Here is a 19,135-nt window from a genome sequence, read left to right as displayed (position 1 = left end):
CCATATTTTATCAGGGTAAACATTAACCAAGTCGCGTTAAAAGACGTTGATGGGCTATAAGTGGGGCCGCGGCAGTCACGACGTCTTGAATAGTTACACCTGACTCCCGAAAACAAGACGTAGTTTGGCAATGAAAGAACCGCCTCCGTCCATAGCAGCAATCAACCCGCCCCGCAAAATGTGACAAGTACTACCAATACTAACATCCCTGAAGGAGAGCCGGAGGAGAATAGCATCGGTAGGAAAACGACAAAGGAGAAATAATGTTTAGTCATGCAAATGGAATGATAGTAGGGACTTTAAACAAGAGCACTTAGAGGCAAATTTCAACAAAGCGAACCAAACACCAGGAGCGAGTTCAGGTTGGACCGCCCCACAAAGGTCTGAAACCTCAGTCTGAGGTGTGCTTGGTGATTTCGCACAGCTTCAGGCGGAGTTCCGCCGCCGGGTAAAACCTGGAGGCAATATCCGAAATGTCTTGTCAAATTAATTTGAGTAGGGAGGCCAAAGCTGAGGCTCCGAAGAGCCAGACAGCGCCAGAGCTCAACACTCGCGTGCTGAGAGTGTTCGGGAGAAGTCACTGCAAAACCCGCATGACCCGCGAGGCTAAAGGAAGCAGGGCCAGGAGTAAAGTGAAGGCCGGGACCGGCGGGTGGGACGCCCAGCCTGCCGCTGCCAACACAGGACGAGCGCCAACAGGAGCACCATCGATACCCGTCGGACTGCCAAGTAAGAGGCCCTTTGACCATCAGTGAGGTTGTGAAGCTGCTCCACCTAACATTTTCAATTGATATTTAATTATTAATCTGATTTCTTTGGGAAGCCCAAGTTTTTAGCTAACGTTCGGCTAACTTGCGTGCTTTTGCTGTGTGTTGGAGCGTGTTAGCTGCTAAGCTAACAGGCTAGCTTTCTGAAGTGTTTTCTGTCAGTGGACAGCTAAGGTTGTTTAAGGGTCGTTAAATTTAATGTGAAGCGTTAACTCCCGCAGAATATTTTTCTATACTGATTGAAGTAAAAACCTGACTCACAACTATTAGCAGTGAGGATAGCCCCTTCAGGCGCAGTCACATGAGCTGTCATGTTCTGATGAGACCCTTGGGATGTATTTACTTACACCAAAGTTTTGCCAAAAAAAGGCAATACTTATACTTCCGTTGGGGTGGTGTAGTCTTCACTACTCATCAGTTCTCAATTAATTGTGACAATGTGGATTAATACACAGTGTAGTGATATTGGTTATACGTGGAACATTGTCCCATTTGTTACTGTCTCATCCACACCTTGGAAGACAGTCCCAGATACCCTCCATTGAAAAACTTGGTGAAGCTGCTCCACCTTGCTCTTTATCAGAGTGGGGGAAGTTATCTAGATGTATGTTTGCAAGACCAAGCAGTTAGTCCTCCTCGTTGATAAATCCTCCCTTGCAAAACCAAAACACACTTCCAATAAAGAGTAAATCTCGACTTTGTGTGGCTTGTCCGAGTTTGTTTCTGACTGTGGAACGTACTCATTGCTGCTCCTTGTGGCTGATGGGGATGTATGGGGCACAATAACTGCAGCAATCATAGTTGCAGTGGATGTTTCCTACAGTAAAACACGTAAAAATGAATCCATTACAGCTTGGTGGACCAGAGTGAGACCCCGCACTGGACGGCCTGCTTGCACAAGCCACACCAAGGTGAAAGTCATGCTTTGACTTGAACTGGTCGACTTGTTAAACGCATGTCTTGCTAACGTCCCTAACTCTGATAAAAGCAGAGTGCAGCTGCTTCTCTCAGCTTTTTGTCTTACCTACTCTACTGTCTCCCACAAAGCTGATGGCACTGCACCAATAATTCCAGTGAGTTATGCACTTTTCCACTATTTGACAAATTTTTGTTTTCACTTTCAGACACTGATAGAAATATTCACCCAAGCCCCTCTGGCCTTGCTGGTTCAGAATGGTCTTTGAGAAGAGCTGTCAAAACGTCTGGTTGCGGTCTCTGTGGTGACTGTGAATGCTCTCCCTCTCAGTGGAAGACACTGGGTGAGCAAAGGCAAAAAAGCAGTAGCACAGGGCCAGAGCAGCTTGCGGCTGAGGTAAAGGTGAAGAAGGAAAACGCAGTCACTGAGGCCTCTCAGAAGATTATTATATGGATAGACCAGTACCCGAAGGTGTCACTTTGTGACATAGCCCAGACACTTGATGCTTTTAGTCACGATTGTGGCTACGTGTTACCGGACGTTCTCAAGACCAAGGTTGTGCATTGCTTCAAACGGGAAATGAGAGCTGGATTTCGGTTTGGGCCTGGTTGTTCAAGGCATAACAAATATCAAAGTGAGGAAGGTGGTCTGGCTAAAAATATACAATTTTGTCCCAGGGTTCAGTCGGAGAAGAGTGCCTGTCAGTCTCAGAGTCTGACTGAGCACCAGAGACACCTGAAAGAATGCACATATGCGCAGATGTTATCCGGCCATACGACAGGTTGTTGGCTTGAGACTTGGACAAGTGAAAGCTCTGCAACCAGTTCTGCTTCTTTCTTACGAGGTAAACAAGCAAATAAGGGGGATTGTAGGACTGGGATGTGGGACAGAGATGTTGGGGAGGATGCTGGGCCAGGATCTTACGTCACAGGGGTGGAAATTTGCAGAGAGAAAAGAATGAAGCTTGGGCATAGTGTTAAACATAGGATTTTGCCATCCACTCCAGATATAGAAAGTTTTATTTTCAAAAACCCAACAAAAACTAACTGTAGAGACAAAGAGAAAACATGCGTTTGGATGTCTGATGATAGTCACCCATGTTCAGAGCATGCAGCTGCAGGCAGCAGCGCTTTGAGCTCAGCTGTAAGAGAAAACAGTGCCCACAACAAAACTTGTGGTGAGATAGACGGTCCCACAAGAACTAATGCAGCACAAATGTCATCAGAACTGTTCTGTGAGAGGAGCAATGGACTGGAGTCATTCACCTGCCAGAGAGTGAGGGTCTATTTAGGAAAAAATAATTTTTCCTGTGCACGCACATACATGTCCTGGCCGTTCTCCAACAGTGGCAGGACCCTTACAACACATGCTGCTACCACAGCCTGCTCAGCAGAGGCTGGTGATCCATTGGATCACAGTGATTCTCCTGTAAATCAAAATCAGTCATGTTCATCTAGCAACCTAACCAGTGATATGCTCCCAGATGCACCAACAGGCCCCTCTTCAGACACAACCCACCAGGTTTCTCGTCAAAATGACGAGAAACGAAAGGGGGCTGGAGAAAGCATTTCAGCAGACTCAGACTCATCTTTGCCAGTTAGTGGACCTCAAACCGACAGCTCCATGTCTATTCTGAACCCCTCAGCACTTGGCCTGAGTGACTGGGAAACTGCCATTATGTCTTCCATGTCATCTCCATTCACGCACAGTGGTTTGAGCAGCCTCTCAGCCACACCGTCCCCTCTCCTGCCTTCATCGTTCCTACTTAGGAAAGTCAAAAGTGTCGAGTTGGCCGATGCCTCTTCACCCAGTTGTATTGTCAAAGCTGTAGAAAAGACATTGCTGTACAGTGAAGATACCCAAATGACTTCATGCAGTTCCTCATCCTCTGCTGCTCCACACAACTCCGATTCCTCTCAGTCGTGTGAATCCTCCCTTCTCCTTCCTCAAGATGAGCAAGAGAGTGATGAGGAACTTCTCGCAGACAGGGGCCCGCCAAATCTGGAGCCATATTATAATCCAAGCCCCATCAACCGTGATCGTGTAGAAGAGGGATCGTTGCACAACGTCCTCACAGACATGTCTGTAGGATATGAGCTCATGCTTCCACCACTGCTCTCTCCTGTCGCTTCACCAAATGGGCACTCACAGACGAGCTTCCAGCCCCATAGCCAAGGGTGTTCGGGTGAGGAGGAGGAAGAGGAGGAGAGAAAGAAAGGCAGCTGCAAGCACAAACTGTTACCTGCATGTCACATGCCACAAATTGTTACAGGCAATAATGAAAACGCTAAGGATTATTTTGAACATGGTACTGAAGAATCAGAAGGACTCTCAACAAAGTCCACACCTCCAGCTACTCTGTGGGAACTCCAGTCTTCTCCCAGGAATGATGAAGATGTAGCTGATGGTAACGAAGAGGAAAGCCAGGATGAAACTGATTGCGAAGATGATGTGGAACAGGGTAACAAAAAATCTGAGCAGTTTCCTTCAGACCCTAAAATAATGGCAACCCTTACCTCAGTTGTTCTGACAGAGCCCTGCTCTTCCCCCAGCAGTGATGAAGATGATGGCGGAGCCTTCAGTGATGAGGAACAGCCACGTTCTGATAGAGATGAGGGATCTAGTCCATCTGAAAGAACAGGCGTTGAAAGGGATCAAACTAAAGGAGTGGCAGTTGATGATACTCAGCAGGACATTTTGGATGAGCTCACAGCTTATGAGCAGGATATCCTGCTTGTTGATGTGATCCAGGATGACCCAGAGCTGTTTGAAAACCTGACCCAGGAAAGTTTACTGAAACTGGGTCCTACCAGGGTTACTCAGGCCCCTAAAACCAGACCTATTGGAGTGGTGAAAACACTGTTGCCAAGGATAGATGGAGCATCACCAGAGCTGAAGCAAGGGTAAGGTCTCATATCTGATAGCATCTCCTGACAGTCACAGATGAATCGTGTAGTCCATTACAAATGAAAATCCTGTGTTTGTATTTCAGATTGAGCCCAGTTAATATTGATTTTCCCTGGCACAGTCCTGATATCACAGGTATGGCCAGTGCACCAGTCAGAATTCATTACATGATATATATTTCAGGTTTTATCACATGCTCGTTGCTAACAGGTAATGGCATTGATGCGTAGGCACTCACTTACGTTACAAACCCTCACAGTGAGGATTTTTTTAACTTCTGCTTGCAGACTGAGCTTATGTCATGCAACAGTTTTGCAGCTAATGTGTAACTCATTTCCTTATATAAAAAATCTGTATGTTCTTAAATGTGTTGTAATTTATTGAAAGATCAGTGTGTGTGTATGTTTGTTTGTTTCACAGAGGAGAGCAACAAGAGGCCATGGAGACCTCAGCGTAGCAGCAGCCTTTCCAAAGCACAAAGCAACGCATGGCACGCCACAGAGAAGCAAACCGAAGACATGGTAATGTAGAGGATCTAACACTGTGTCATAACGTGGACAAGGACCACAGCTCCTGGGACTGTCCTTCACCACTTTACTGCAAGGCACCAGTGTCACTTCCTTCCAGTTGTGGAGGAACAAAACATTAACAGCGTCCCTCTTGTGTAAATGCTCTCTGTGTTCCCCCCAAGTTAGTCCAGTAAGTCCATCATGAAAAGAGAAAAAGAGAGCATAATGTAACATTACAAAAAGAGAAAAAAATATATAATATCCTCTTCATAATTTAGCATAACAACATACACACTATATGGTAACATGGTCTCCACTGTGTTGTATTGATGGCATAATGGCCTAATGGACACTTTGAGTATTTAGCACAATCTTGACCAAACCGGGGTAATTACTACAAGTTTCTACCACTTACTATGTTAAATGTGTTTGATGTCTTTGAACAGGATCAGCCTGATGCCAACAACAATCATGTGAAGGAAGGCCTGGAAAGGTAGCTGTTTGTCACATGATGAAACGTGTCTGCAGCCCAGTAAATCTGTCATTGTTTTGATAATCACTGTGTTTACGTCCCGTAATAGGAACCAGCCCACCGAGACAGTGACCTCCCCGAGTAATCACATCCCTCCGTTTCTGACTGGTGAGGGGAAAATGAAGTGACTGATGTTTAGACTGGTGCCACTTGTATCTTGATTGCGTGGAAAACTCTTATTACTCTTATTGCCGACCCTCTGCCCTCCACACAGGGCCATGGATCACAAACCCAGCAAACATGGCCGAGCTTAGGCGCCACAAATCTAATGCTGTGAGTACTCCATCAGCTGAACTGCAGTCACTGTCTTCCCACAAAAACAGGCCTCAATTCTAAACATGTTTATTGGCTTTAGAATAAATAGTGTTTTCTCGTTATTCCAAAGGAACTGACCAAAACTAATCAGTGCTAGACAAACACACTGTAGGTGGTGTGGTATGAGCCATTTACCCTGGGAGCTGATTTTAGAGTCCATAATGGAGACTGAAGAATTGTGTTAGTACAAACAAATCTGAAAAGTAAGCAAGCTAGCTCTGGGATCTCTAATGCTAATGCTAGGAGTAAAAGGCACATGTGCCAAAAACAAACAGACAAAAAAACAACATGTTCTTGCTTTCTGAAAAATAATTTTGTCATGTGACACTTTTTTTGAGAATGTTTCTAATGTAAAAGGAAAAAAAAGCACATTAACTGTAGGACCAGATGGTATGCTTTAGAATAGATAATGTAACCGTTGGTATAAAGTAAATTGATTAGAGTATGAGAGGAGTTACAGATGACTTAGGAAGAGAGTGCGCATTTAATTCATCCATGGGATTCATATCTTCACACTATAAAAAATCAAAACAAGGATTGTGATTTTGCATCAGAACCCAGTTTTCAGACAGTATGTGATGTGTGTCTGGCAAGAGGCAGAAAATGAATGCGTGGAGATGTAGTACAAAGACGCTCAGTGTGTAAATGACATTTGATAAAGATTTGTTGTGCGTTCTTGCCGCAGACATGGTTAAATTTTACTTGAGTAACGTGGCAACTCCTCTCCTGTAAACCCTCAGTACTGCAGGCAGTACTTCAGTGAGTCGCTGTCCTGCGGGTTCAAGATGTGTCGGTTCCAGCATGTGCCCGTGGAGGGGGACGAGAAGGTACGCCCCAAGCGAAAGTAATGTTTTCTTATCTTGCCAGCATGTAAACCATGAATGCACTGGAGCCACTGCAAAGATCGACAAGCACAGTATAGGACTGGTGTGTAAAGCAGCTGACTGGAAAGTGGAGTAACGCTAACGCTTTTCTGTGCTGTAGCTGCAACTCCAAACTTAATTTCAGACTCATGGAGTCACTTTGCTTTTTCCCTCTTTCAGTTCTGTGTTGAAACTGTGATGCGGTTCACCAAAAATCCAATGTGCCTTCAAAAAGCAGGCAAGTTTACAGTTTATCTGATAATTTATCCCCAAATAGACACAGCATACAGTGTCCATGGGTGATTTATACAATGCGAATAAGTTATTCCTAAGCAAGTCTCTCTGTTGGAACATCCTAACCCAACTCTCCTTGTTTTCTTTTTTCCTTCTTTCTTTTTCTTTCTCTTTTTTAACATTGCTGCATCATCTGTCTGTCTGTCTTTCCATTGGTGTCTTTCTGTGGGTCTCCTTCTGTCTCCAGGAGCTGTGTTTACAGGCTACTACCAATACAACTCGCCAGGAGTGTATTTCTCCATGCCGATGCTTCTGTCACTCCTCTGGGCTCTGCTCAAAGCTGGCATGGTGTCTGATGTCTTCTCAGTCCTCAGTGTCAGCTTGGCCCACAAGATAGTAGTCAGTGTGGTTTTCATCTTTTGGTCTTTTAACAATAGTGGCATCTGCAGTACACTGTGTAGTCCAGCAGAGGGCAGGCCTTGTTCTATTATGTATGGGGAGAGGAGTACTAATTACCACTGTTGAACTCTCTCTTCCTGTCTTGCTAGCCTGGCCATGAGTTCCTGTTGGCCCTCTTTAACTTTGTGAGAGAAAAGGGCCTCGTGGGTTTTGTACCTGAACTCATGCAGCTCACATTCAAGGTATCTTCATTCCGACACACTTTAAACTGGCAGTTTGATCTGTATTGTTTATGAGTTATGTGTCAGAATTTATTGCGTGCACATGTTGACAGATGGCCAGTGCAGGCCTAGTGCTGAGTTTGGACTGCCTTGACTGTGTAAAAAACACTCCTGAGGTCCAGCAGACTGTCTATCCAAACTCGCTTGTTTCAGTGTTTGGCAACCACAAGTAAGTGGAGCTTCTTCAGCCCCTGCATATCAAACACTGTCAGTCACAACACTCTTAAAAAGTAATTTCTGTAATTATTCAAGACTCTTCTGAACTGTCATGTGGTTTATTTATTTTTTGACATGTAGTACAGGTGGCTGATTTTTTCTGTTGTTATAAAAGGTTATCCGCCGGTGCACCCTTTCCAGAGTACCTGAATTTGGCTCACGCCATTGTGGAAATAGAGGTTAGCTCTTGTCTTCGCTAGATTTTTTTTGTCAGCTTATCAGCCTATCATTATGATCGGTCCTGCTTTTTTTTTTTTTTTTTTCAAAAAATGTTTTCCTTCTGACAGCTTTGTACCAAGCAAGAACAGTGGAGGCGGATGGGGGAGGTTTTCAGGTCCATCTGCCAATCCAGCCAACGTCCCAACCAAGTGGAGCAAATCAGCGGTCGCATTGCCATAGCGCTGCTGTCTGAGGGCAAAGACAAGCTGTCGCTGCCCTTTGCTGCCTTCGCTGAGACAGGTAAAAAAAAAAACCTGTTCTGTTATACACAAAAAAAATAAATGGATCTGTTTTCAAAACATGATTCGTTGTAGTGACTAATTTTCCATAACGATACATAATCATTGCTGACAATTTGATTGTTCTGATTTCTAGTATGTCAGAATGAAGACGAGGACAGCCTGATCAAGAGTTTTTTAGGCAGAATTGGAGTCTCTCTCATGTTTAGATACCACAAAACGCATCAATGGGCCAAGGTACTCTCTTTATGTTTGATATGACTGTCTCCTGTGTACATGTGCTCTCTGTCATAGCCTGCCGGTCCCGGAAGTAATGCAAGTTCCTATAGCACAACATTCATGTAATAGTTTCTAGGGATGTACCTGACTCAGAATTTTGTTAGTCCAATCAGATTTGGCTGTTAAATACAAAGATTAGACTATTTGTTCCTTTTTGTTTGTTTGTTTTCATATCGACTGTGTGTATCAGAAAGGTCCATTGGCACGGGGTGTCAGTGTTGATTTCAACCACTTTAACAAATCGAATGCTCAAACGAATTTTGAGCATTTAAAAATCAGTGAAAGACAGTTGCATGTGATGCAAGATTTGAATTGCTGACAAATGTCAAATAATTAGACAGGCAGGACACGTGTTTCTGTTTAAATCAAGCTCTTTTTTTTGTGCTTCAAATGGTTGAAACAATGTGCAAATGAATGAACATTGAAACAGTTTAGAATAAAGTCAGTCTGCCTGGATGTCATGTTTTAGCCTACCTCATGTTTTAATGCCTTTCTTTGTCATCTGTGATGTGAAATTATCAGATTTCCACACAGTCAGAGAAAGTAAAGGTGTGCGTCCTGCTCATAACTCAGTTCTAAAATCCCAGCACACCACAGAGTGTCTCTCCTGCCGGGCTGCTGACAGCCCGTCAGCCCAAGAGTCAATCATGGTTCAGACGTGGTTTAGCCGACTTCACTGGCAGTCATCACTGGAGCAGAAAGCACCGCAGCAGACTGCAGTCTGGCGTCCCGCTGTCCTCGGTTTCCATCACCTTTCTCTGCTTCCATCACAGTTACTTCTGTGGTCATTTTGAGCCTTGATTTGTAAAGTTTACAGCCTGCCATGCGTTGCTCTGTGTACAGTGATGCAGCTAAAAGACAGAAGTGCAGAGATTCAGCAGAGAAAATGTGAGGTCCTCTCAACTGATGACTCGAATCAGTGACTCATAATTTTGTGTGTGTGTGTGTGTGTGTGTGTGTGTGTGTGTGTGTGTGTGTGCGCGGTGCGCAGGGTCGGAGGGTGGTGGAGGTGTTGATCATTTCAAAAGTCAACTACTCAACCCTGAAGGGTTTGTTTGGGAATGAGAATGGAGCATCACGCTGCTGCCTGGTCACAGTGGCCGCCGAGCTCTTCCTCCTGAGTGGCAGCGTCGAGGGAGCTCTAAACACACTCCGAGGTAACAGCTCAGACCCTGAAGTGAATAGGTAGCCATGATCGACTTAGCTGACGGGCACAGTTTCACTACTGCGTGGCTCAAATACAACTGTACTTGTAAGTATCATTGTTTAAAGAAGTTGTACATAGGTGAAAGTCAACAAATCTGCTCTAAATCATATATTATAAAGATGAATATTTATATTGTCGTTGGAGACATTAGACTGGGAGAAGTACAGTTTAAGCAGTTTAAGGAAACGTTTTATACTACTATACAAAATATGTTTGTGCATCTCTTCATCCAGAAAACAAATGGTTCCTGAGTTCGTGCTCATGGCCATGCGAGCCTGCTGATCTGGAGAATAGGATTCGTGTGCTGATGCGTCTGGCTGAGAAAACCTCTCACAGAGACACGCTGGACGTCCTGCGGAATCTCCCAGGAATCAAAGAGCCCAACGGTGAGAGAAGAAGAAAGTCTTTTTGTTGCCTGTAATGTGAAGAATCCCAATCGAACATGCCATTACATACCTGCACACTGAGGTTCAGTGAAACGTATCAGACAGTGCCAAGAAGGCAAAGCTACGAGCTCGCAACACTCTCCAAACATTTCACACGAGTTTGAATGACTCCCAGTCATTAATCTGAGCAGCCGGGTTCTGAGCACAGAGGAAATATTGTCTGTAAGATCGATGTTGTCTTGTTTTCCCGCTGCAATTAAAAACTGTACAGATGAATGCATGTTTGCATGTAATTGTTTGTGTGTTTTTTTTGTTTTTTTCCCCCTCAGACTTGATCAATATGTCCAGGTACCGTCCTCTGTTTAACTCGCACCTGCAAGTGTTTGTGGACAGACAGGCACTTCCTGTAGCGTCAGACACAGTGGACTTCATGCTCTCTAACAACCTGTCAGTTGACTATGCCATGCTGCAGATGCTTTTACACAAACTGGGCAAGCAAAACCTGTGGCTCCGGGCACGGGAAGTCTTCAGACGTAAGTGCCACTTTCTGGTTAATTGGCTCGCTCCGCTTGCATTAATGCATATCATAAACACAAAGGCTAGACAAGTGAATGACGTTGTTAAAACTTTGCTTTCATTATAATCCCGCACATATTGATCAGACTCGCTGAGTGTGGGATACTACCCAGCTGTGTCCGCTCCGCCTGGCCTCATGGCTCTGATCGTCCCCTGCCGACTGGGGGAGGTGGAGCTCGCGCTCACCTTCGAGATGTTTATCACTGCCAACGCAGCGGCCATCTTCCACCTTTCAGAGATGGCCACTCGCTGCCTCAGCATCACTCTCAAAAGGTAATGTGTGTGTGTGTGTGTGTGTGTGTGTGTGTGTGTGTGTTTGCATGTGTGAGAACCCTGCTTGCATCATGTGACCTGCATGTTCATGACGGTGCTGCTTCCTCCTCCTCCAGGACTCTCAGCTGTGAGAGCGAGTACCTCTCAGCTGGCAGCCGCCTCCTCTCCGCTGCTTGTATCCCTCAGCCCAAACTAATCATTCACTACACAGCAGTTAACTCCTCACAGGAGCAACTGTTCTCACTCGACATTTCCTCTGCTCGATGCTGGCTCCGCCACAATCATTTGTGGGCCAACGAGGTGTGGGCGCACTGAGCCGAACTGCAGTCCCTGAAGTACTTTTCCTTCCCTTGAAACTGCTTATGTTCCACTCTAGGAAAACAACCAATGAAATCAGGAAAAAACAAATGCATGTGGCTTTCTATTGGCTGTGCGTCTGGAACACTAATGGTCGTATTTCAACTTGATTAAGAAGCAGAAAACCACAACTGCGTCGTTTTTTGCAAAGGATTTTTTCGTTGCTTCCTCGTTGTTTCCTGGGAGTTCTTTTAGCTGTTTTGTCTTTGAACAATGTCACTCAGTGTTTGTGTGATTTACTATTCAATAATTCTGTTGGGGAACAAAGTCCAGCATCATTTTGTAGGTTTATTAGATTTTGTTTATACCAAAAATGTAAATAACGTCTGAGTGTAAATAGGTATATTTTTGTAATTGTGTTTAGCCTTTAATAACAGTATTATGTTGCTATTTTATATTGCTGATTTTCAAAACTTCAATTGTTGCTAGTTCAAGAGCTGTGATTTACATTTTGTTTGTATGACGTTTTTATTAAAAAAAAAAAGTTTGACTCTTTAGTGGTTCTTCGTAAAAGGAAAATAAAATCCTGAAATAAATGCTCATGTTTCCAGGTTGTCCGTTCCATTCCAAGAGGGCCTTGTTAATTGGACTCAAAGATGAACTGATTAGATTTTGGTGGTCAAAGATCGCTGTGACCTCACAAAACGTGTTTTTGGCCATAATTCAAGAATTCATATTTAATTATGACAAACTTTCACACAAATGTCCTACAGGATAAAATGAAGTGTTGACAACACAGAATACACTTCTCTAAATAATGTTTAACAGGTGCTCTTCAGTGTTTTGAAGCAGTTAGAAAATGTATTTGCACCAACTAGATTCAAAACCAGCAGAACATTATCAGCCATTTTCACACAAAAAAATGAAATGTCTTTAATTGTACTTGCCATTTTAAGTAGTGAGATATTAAGGAACTGCATGTGGCCAGCATTAGCTGCCTGTTACAGAGCAGCTGAACCACCAGGGGGAAGTACTGGACTGTGGTGAGATGAATAGCAACATAAAGCATGATTAGAGGCGTACGGGCGAGACATATTTCTAAAAAAGATGCTGAAATCATTTTCACAGAGGTACAAAACCACCAGCTGCATTCTGAAATGAAGCATTTTATCCTATACCTTCATCACATGCAGACCCATACAGTGCTGCCAGTGCCCCACATAGTCTGCATACATGAATGCCAACATTGTCAAGAGGCCCACACCAATAAATCCCCTTTAATTTAGCATGTATAAGCAGGATATAAACATTTAAGTAATGGCTGTAGTGGTAAAAGTCATAATTGTTATGTATTTGTTAACTTTAACTCCTTGTGTGGCTGCTGCATAAAACACACTATAATATAAAGTATGTCTTCATAGGAGAAGTTAGATTTGTTCACAAATACTGTACATTAATTAATCATAAAATACCCTTTATTAGCATGCAGCTACATTTAGAGTGTAATTCTAGACAGGGGGACTTAAAGTGAAGTGTTAGCCCAGCACTGTTCAGTCATATGATGTGCTGTAAATAATCGAAAATGACTGATGCCAGTGTGTGGGCCAGCCAGCTTTTTTGTAATGCTGCTTTATTTTTTGCCCCAAGCAGTGCTATCTTAATCATGTTAACACCACCCTCTCACCTCAAGTCTCTCAGCTACCTTGACTGCCCCCCAGACCAAAGCATGCGTCATCTGAGGCTGATTCTGCGTCATGTGACGGAATGAATTCCTCTTCAAACTCAAAGAAAGGGGAGCTTCTGCAGCCAGAGTCATAAGGGCTCGCCTGTTGCCTGCGGTGGCTTTGTGGCGGGCTCGTGTGAAACATGCTGCCTTATGTGGTATTCCTTCAGGAGGAATGTTTTCTCGCTTTGACAAATCAGCATAACCTCTGGCATCTTTTCAGGCGATCCATCCTTTTATCTGCCCTCGGCTGCTTTGATCACCTTGCAAGGATTGCTGTAAATCAACTCGCCGCCTCCCCTTTTTGTCCGAGTCACCGCTCCTTCCCTTAACCTCTGAGATTAATGGAGTAACATTTGTGACCTGTATGTCAAATTGAATTAGTCAAGTGTCTCATATGATCTCACTTAGATAACAACCTAACCCCACAGTTTTGACTTGTCTGCTCCATGTGCTGCTTTCCTTCACTGCCTGTGTAACCACTGTGGGTGCAATGACCGAGTAGTCAAATTACAGAAAATTGACAAGCAGCTTTTCTGATGCACTAATTGCTTCAGTCATTTTCAACATATTTTCTGATTTCTGCTTCTCAAATCTGCCCACAAAAAAACATGAAAGAAATGGGTGTGACAACACTTGGACTGTGGATGTATGTATATATCACATGCTTTGTTTTTATGAGTAGTCAGACCAGTTGTTCAGCCGTAACAAAGCCACTTACACCCAAGTGAATGAATGAATATGAATCCCTCCATGTTAACAGGATGTAAACAACAGAACGCTTGACACGTGCTTATGGTGTGACCAAATCAAATGTCATGCTTCAAAGATGTGCGGTGACATAGGGCGACATGGCAGAATGATGCGTTGATCCAGTCTTTTGTGCATTATGTTTTCACTCAAGTGCTCATTTTCCATAACCTCTTCCGTCGAATAATAACTTCCAGTGTTTTGAGATGAGTCGTAGAGTGCTCTCTGTGTTTCCGCTCCCACCCCTGTTTGAAAGGGAGGGAGGAAAGAGAGGAAAGAACCACAGCAGATCAATAAACTGCTTTGTCCCAGGGCTCTAAACAAGTCCACAAACCACTGTTTACTCCACCATACTGAGTTGTACATCACAGAATTTCTATATATCCATCAGGGCATACAGATTTCCAACAGTGGAATAGTGCCATTTTTTTTCTCCTGCATTAGGCCTTAAAATGAGCTATGTTCTCAGGAAGGAAACCAATGAGATTTTCTCAGAAAATCAACTGCATACATAAAACGGGAGGATGTGTTAATTAGTCAGTGTACATACACTGTTTACTAATCTGCTAAACACGTTTTTATAAATGCAGCATTTTGTCAGTGCCAATTTATAGCCTATGACATGATGTCTGTATGAAATTTAATTTAAAATCAGTGGAGTGGTTTCATAGAATCTGCTTATTAAATAATTTTTGGTGCACTTAATTGTGTGCTGATTGCGAGGAAATGTGGTTTAAACCAAAAATAATGAAAAGCTGGGTAATAGACCATTGACACTCTATGGTTCCCAGTCTCTTCACTTACTGAAGAAAATGCCAACAGAGTCCAACAAAGTAAGGGCTCATTTCAACACTATTCACAAGACCAAGTGTGTTATGAGAGATTTCACCATTTGCGTTACCACACTGTCACCTTCAGTGCAAATGAATACAGACAGCAGGCCAGACTTTAATCACTACACACAATACAGTAAAAACTTCCTGTTTTATTGTACTGTTCGTCGTGGTGATTTCTCTAGCCTGTCCACACCGTTCAGTTAAGACCACGACTTCCTAGTTGTGCAATAATGTCAATAGCCGTCAGCTAACCTCCACTAAACCCTTTTAACTCTACAAACATCAATCATAATTGGCGTTATGTGCTGTATGTCCTGGGGAACAGTAAATTAAATCAAATATAAGTGCCTCTGGGCTTTAGACCACTTCATTTCCTTTAACTTCTCCCATTCCAATGTGAAAACAATTTATTCTATTTTTAACTGGGGGCAAAATTTGCTTCACAATTGTCATTCATAACTGACGCCGGCGCGCGCAGGACCCCGCCTCCCGCGCTATCGGGAGCGAGCGTTTAGCGCACACCCCTCTCTCCTCCCTAGAGCGGAAGTGGGTCCATTTTTTTCTTTTTTTCTTTTTTTTTTTTTTTGCCTCAGTCGGATGAGAGTGGCTCGAGGAGCTGCAGCCCGAGCAACCCGCGTCCACGAGAACGCACACCTTATGTTTATGTTAATGTTATTTCGCCCGAGTCGAAACAACGGCAACAACAACGGAGTGAGGGACGTAATTAAGGACCATACGGTCGTTGGACCGAGTTTTTCCCGGTTGTAAGGCACCGTTTTCCACGCTACCGGGCGAAAAAGCCCTGCGCATTCCTCCACGCAGAGCGCCACAGAGGGAGACCAACCGACGGACCCAACGAGGAAGGAGAGCTGGAAGCGGCCTCTTCACAAGGTGGACCGGTGAATTCACCCACAGAGGCTGGTGACAGACGTGCTGTCTGATGTTTTGGCTTTATGGGAGACTCTGTGTGTTTGTGCCCGATGCCCCAGTGACCCGCGGCACACTACGAGATCGTTGCTTTGATGAATAATTTACGTTCTCGGTGTCCGAGGCTCTTGCTGCGACTACCAACCGACCGTTGGCTGCGCCCGACGCCCACTGGACGGGCCCCAATGGTGGACTAGAGAGAAACGCCACAGCGACAACACGGGCCTAACTTGGAGAACAAAAAAGAAAAGAAAATTTGAAATTCTTTTATAGGCTACTGGTGTGGGTGTTGTTTTGCAGCGCAGCCCCGTAGTCATGTTGCCGAGCCGATGGGGGAGGAGAGACGGAGCCCCTAGTATTTCGACGCCGACCCAGTGTCACTCCAGTTTCGGATTTATTTTATGAGCCTCAACTCAGCACCATCGGCCAGTCTGTCTGCACAGAGGCGCCAGCATCGCACATCCTCATCTCGTTGGTCTTATTTGAAAGTATGACGCGGGTGCCACATACGCCTTATACGACTGATTTGATGTGGTCTTAACAGCCTGAGTATTTTTCTTTTCTTTTTTTTTTACCCCAGAAACAATCTTTGAAGAAGTGTTTGTAGGAACTGGCTACCTCCTTTGCATTAGTTCAGAGTTATATAATACAGAGGAAAATCTGTAAGTCGATGAGCACCGTTTTCACTGTTGAAACTGACTTTAATACCTCATGAATCTACCTCAAATACAACTTTGTTTTCTACACAACACAGTGAGCCGATGTGTCCATTAATCAATACCTCAGCCACATTGCTGCGCCTGTTGTGAACCAAGCCTGTGTTTCGGTAACGCTAGAGATGGCTTCGTTTCCAGAGTCGGACCTGCAGACTTGCCCGCTCTGCAAGGAGCTGTGCGGCTCCTCTGCTCCTATTTCCTCCAGCTCTTCTACCTCCTCATCTTCCTCACATACCTCGTCCTCCTCCAGCCAGACCACCAGGAGGCTCCACGTCCTGCCGTGTCTCCATGCCTTCTGCAGGCAGTGCCTAGAGGGCCAGCGCAGTCCCGGGGACCCGCTGAAGCTGCGGTGCCCCACCTGTGACCAGAAGGTGTCCATCTCTGAGGCTGGGGTAGACTCCCTGCCTTCCTCCAACTTCCTCTTCAGCAACCTGCTGGACGTGGTGGTGAGCTCAGAGGAGCAGATCCAAAACAAGAATGGCCACCACCACCGGGGAGGTTTAGGTGGAGGCTCCTCCAGCTTCCATCACCCTCACGCAGGCCTGCTGCACCCCCACAACCTGGGAGAGCCTCAGTGCAGCTCCTGCGACGAGGAGAACCCAGCCACCTCCCACTGCCTTGACTGCCAGGAGTATCTGTGTGACAACTGTGTGCGGGCACACCAGCGGGTGCGGCTGACCAAGGACCACTTCATCGAGTGCTTGGCAGACAGTCTCCACCTGGGCCGGGTCAACGCCAACAGCAACTCAGGCCAGCCAGGGGTGCCGGTGTCCCTTGCGCAGTCCCTGCAGAACAACTTTGCCCTGCTGTCCCTCTTCCAGGATCGCATGAGCTACTGCCAACACCATGACAATGAGGTGAGTAGAGCATGAGAATAAAACTTGAACCACTGCACCTGGAACAGACAGGCGAAGGGCTGTTTCTGTTCATTCACATGACTAACACGTTTTAGAAATGAATGGGAAATATGTGCAAAACTTGGCTGTCTTAGCATCTATATCTACCCTACTGGTCCTGTTTTGTTGTGTAATAACATATTTAATGAGCAAACACACACAGACACTCTCCTATAGTGTAATAGCATTATGTGTGTAGTATAGAACCATACTGGGGGCCATATGGCCTTAGGTTCAAAGGGAGCTGAGTGGCTCTTCACCTACTTCCCTGGACACAAACAGGCACGTGTGCTGAGCTGGATTTATACACACACTCACACAGACCCTGCGTGCACATACACACTTATAAGCATAGACACATGCAGAGTCTGGTTAATCTGTACCACACCATCCATTCAGGGCAGAGAGAGAGGCCCCTGTAGTAACTGCACACATGTTTCTATGACTGTTAGAAGTCCTATCCATGGACGTATTATTGAGATCTTGCTTTCCTCAAACAATGGGAAAAACCAGTCGGAACTCTAGGACCGGTTTTCTTATTTTATTATAATTGTTTTCCAACCATGCGATTGGAGCGAAGTAAACTACAAAGGCCTGTTAAACAGGAAACTGACTTTTTCTTGGTTTAGTCAAATAGTCAGGAAGAATAACAAATAGCACTAGTAGGGGGTCATGGAATGTCATTTTTGTACCACTTCTGGTTTCTGTCTAGGAGCTTAGAGTTCTTCCTGCTGAGGAAGAATACACTTCTTGGTCACAAGAGCATGAGTAAAAAATATACATATATATTTTTTTATATTTTAAGTACATTATCAAAAAGGTCTTGCCAAATGAGATTTGTAGGTGTGATTATTAAGTCAGCAAATCACACACACAAATTATGTGCATTCTAATAATTACGTTTATCAAATAGTGTAGCAATGTTACAGAATTTAAAGCCATGTTAGCTTTCCCACATAACCTGTTGACACCCTGCTAAACCACTCTGAACAGCAACTGTCCAAGCAGAGATTTGTAAGTGTAACTAGGCACCAGCAGGCATGTCGAGCTTTGACATTTCTCTGCATGTTGATGGAGAGTTTGGAGGGTGGTGTCTTTTTTTTTTAGTCTTTCATAAACCTAAAATACAAATGTGAGCAGCGTAGGTCAAACCTTGTCTTTATCTGATATTACTTTAGCTAGAAATCTTAGCATGTCTGGCTAATCAGCTTACTGCCTATAGGAGTAACCATGCGTTACTTCCAAAGGCAATCTGCTTGTTATTTGCCTCTACATTATTTTATGAGGTTAGAGGTCACATTAGAAAAATACCTTTCCAGGACCGACATGTGCACTGTTTGTGGATATGTCAGTCTGTGGGCCAAGATGCAACTATACCAGAATGTAGAGAAATTATAGGAGCTTAGTCCTGCTGGTTCACACTCCAGCCACTTCAGTGAAATGTGTGTTTTAATAAACATACATTTAATTTTTTTGTATTTTATTTTTAATACCATGCAATGGGGAGAGCTAGCTGATATATATGATATATCTTGTATCATTATATCATGTGCACAGCCATCAAGTACATATTCAAGACCCTTTTATGGTGTTCTCATTCTGAAATGTCTCGCAATGAAGGGTCAGCTGGAGATAGACCTCTCAGCTGACTCACAAAGTATAAGCATTAGCATTAGATACATTAGTTGACCCGGTTATCACTTTATGTGCAGTTCAAGTAGGGAAAGCTTGACAGGCGTAGCAACAGTAACTAAGGAGGGGAGGGCTTGGAGACGGCTCAATCAACAGATGTGGGTTACATATTAATCTTTAAAGTTACAGTAGCATGTGTATGCCTGTCCAACTGCAAAACACTGGAGACGTGGCAGGATG

At 44.3% G+C, this 19,135-nt stretch overlaps 1 protein-coding gene across 1 annotated transcript in view; it reads left to right on the top strand.

Moving 5' to 3' along the window:
- The first annotated feature begins 16,289 nt into the window (after positions 1-16,289).
- Positions 16,290-19,135, top strand: part of trim71 (tripartite motif containing 71, E3 ubiquitin protein ligase) — a 29,633-nt gene continuing 26,787 nt past the window's right edge. Inside the window, exon 1 of the mRNA XM_041955324.1 lies at positions 16,290-17,224. Coding sequence (XP_041811258.1) covers positions 16,490-17,224 — 735 coding nt within the window. The 5' untranslated portion in view covers positions 16,290-16,489. The remainder of the gene's footprint in view (positions 17,225-19,135) is intronic.

Source organism: Chelmon rostratus, chromosome 16 (genome assembly GCF_017976325.1).
Source record: "Chelmon rostratus isolate fCheRos1 chromosome 16, fCheRos1.pri, whole genome shotgun sequence".
NCBI lineage: Eukaryota > Metazoa > Chordata > Actinopteri > Chaetodontiformes > Chaetodontidae > Chelmon > Chelmon rostratus.
This window is presented reverse-complemented; position numbering and strand designations above follow the sequence as displayed.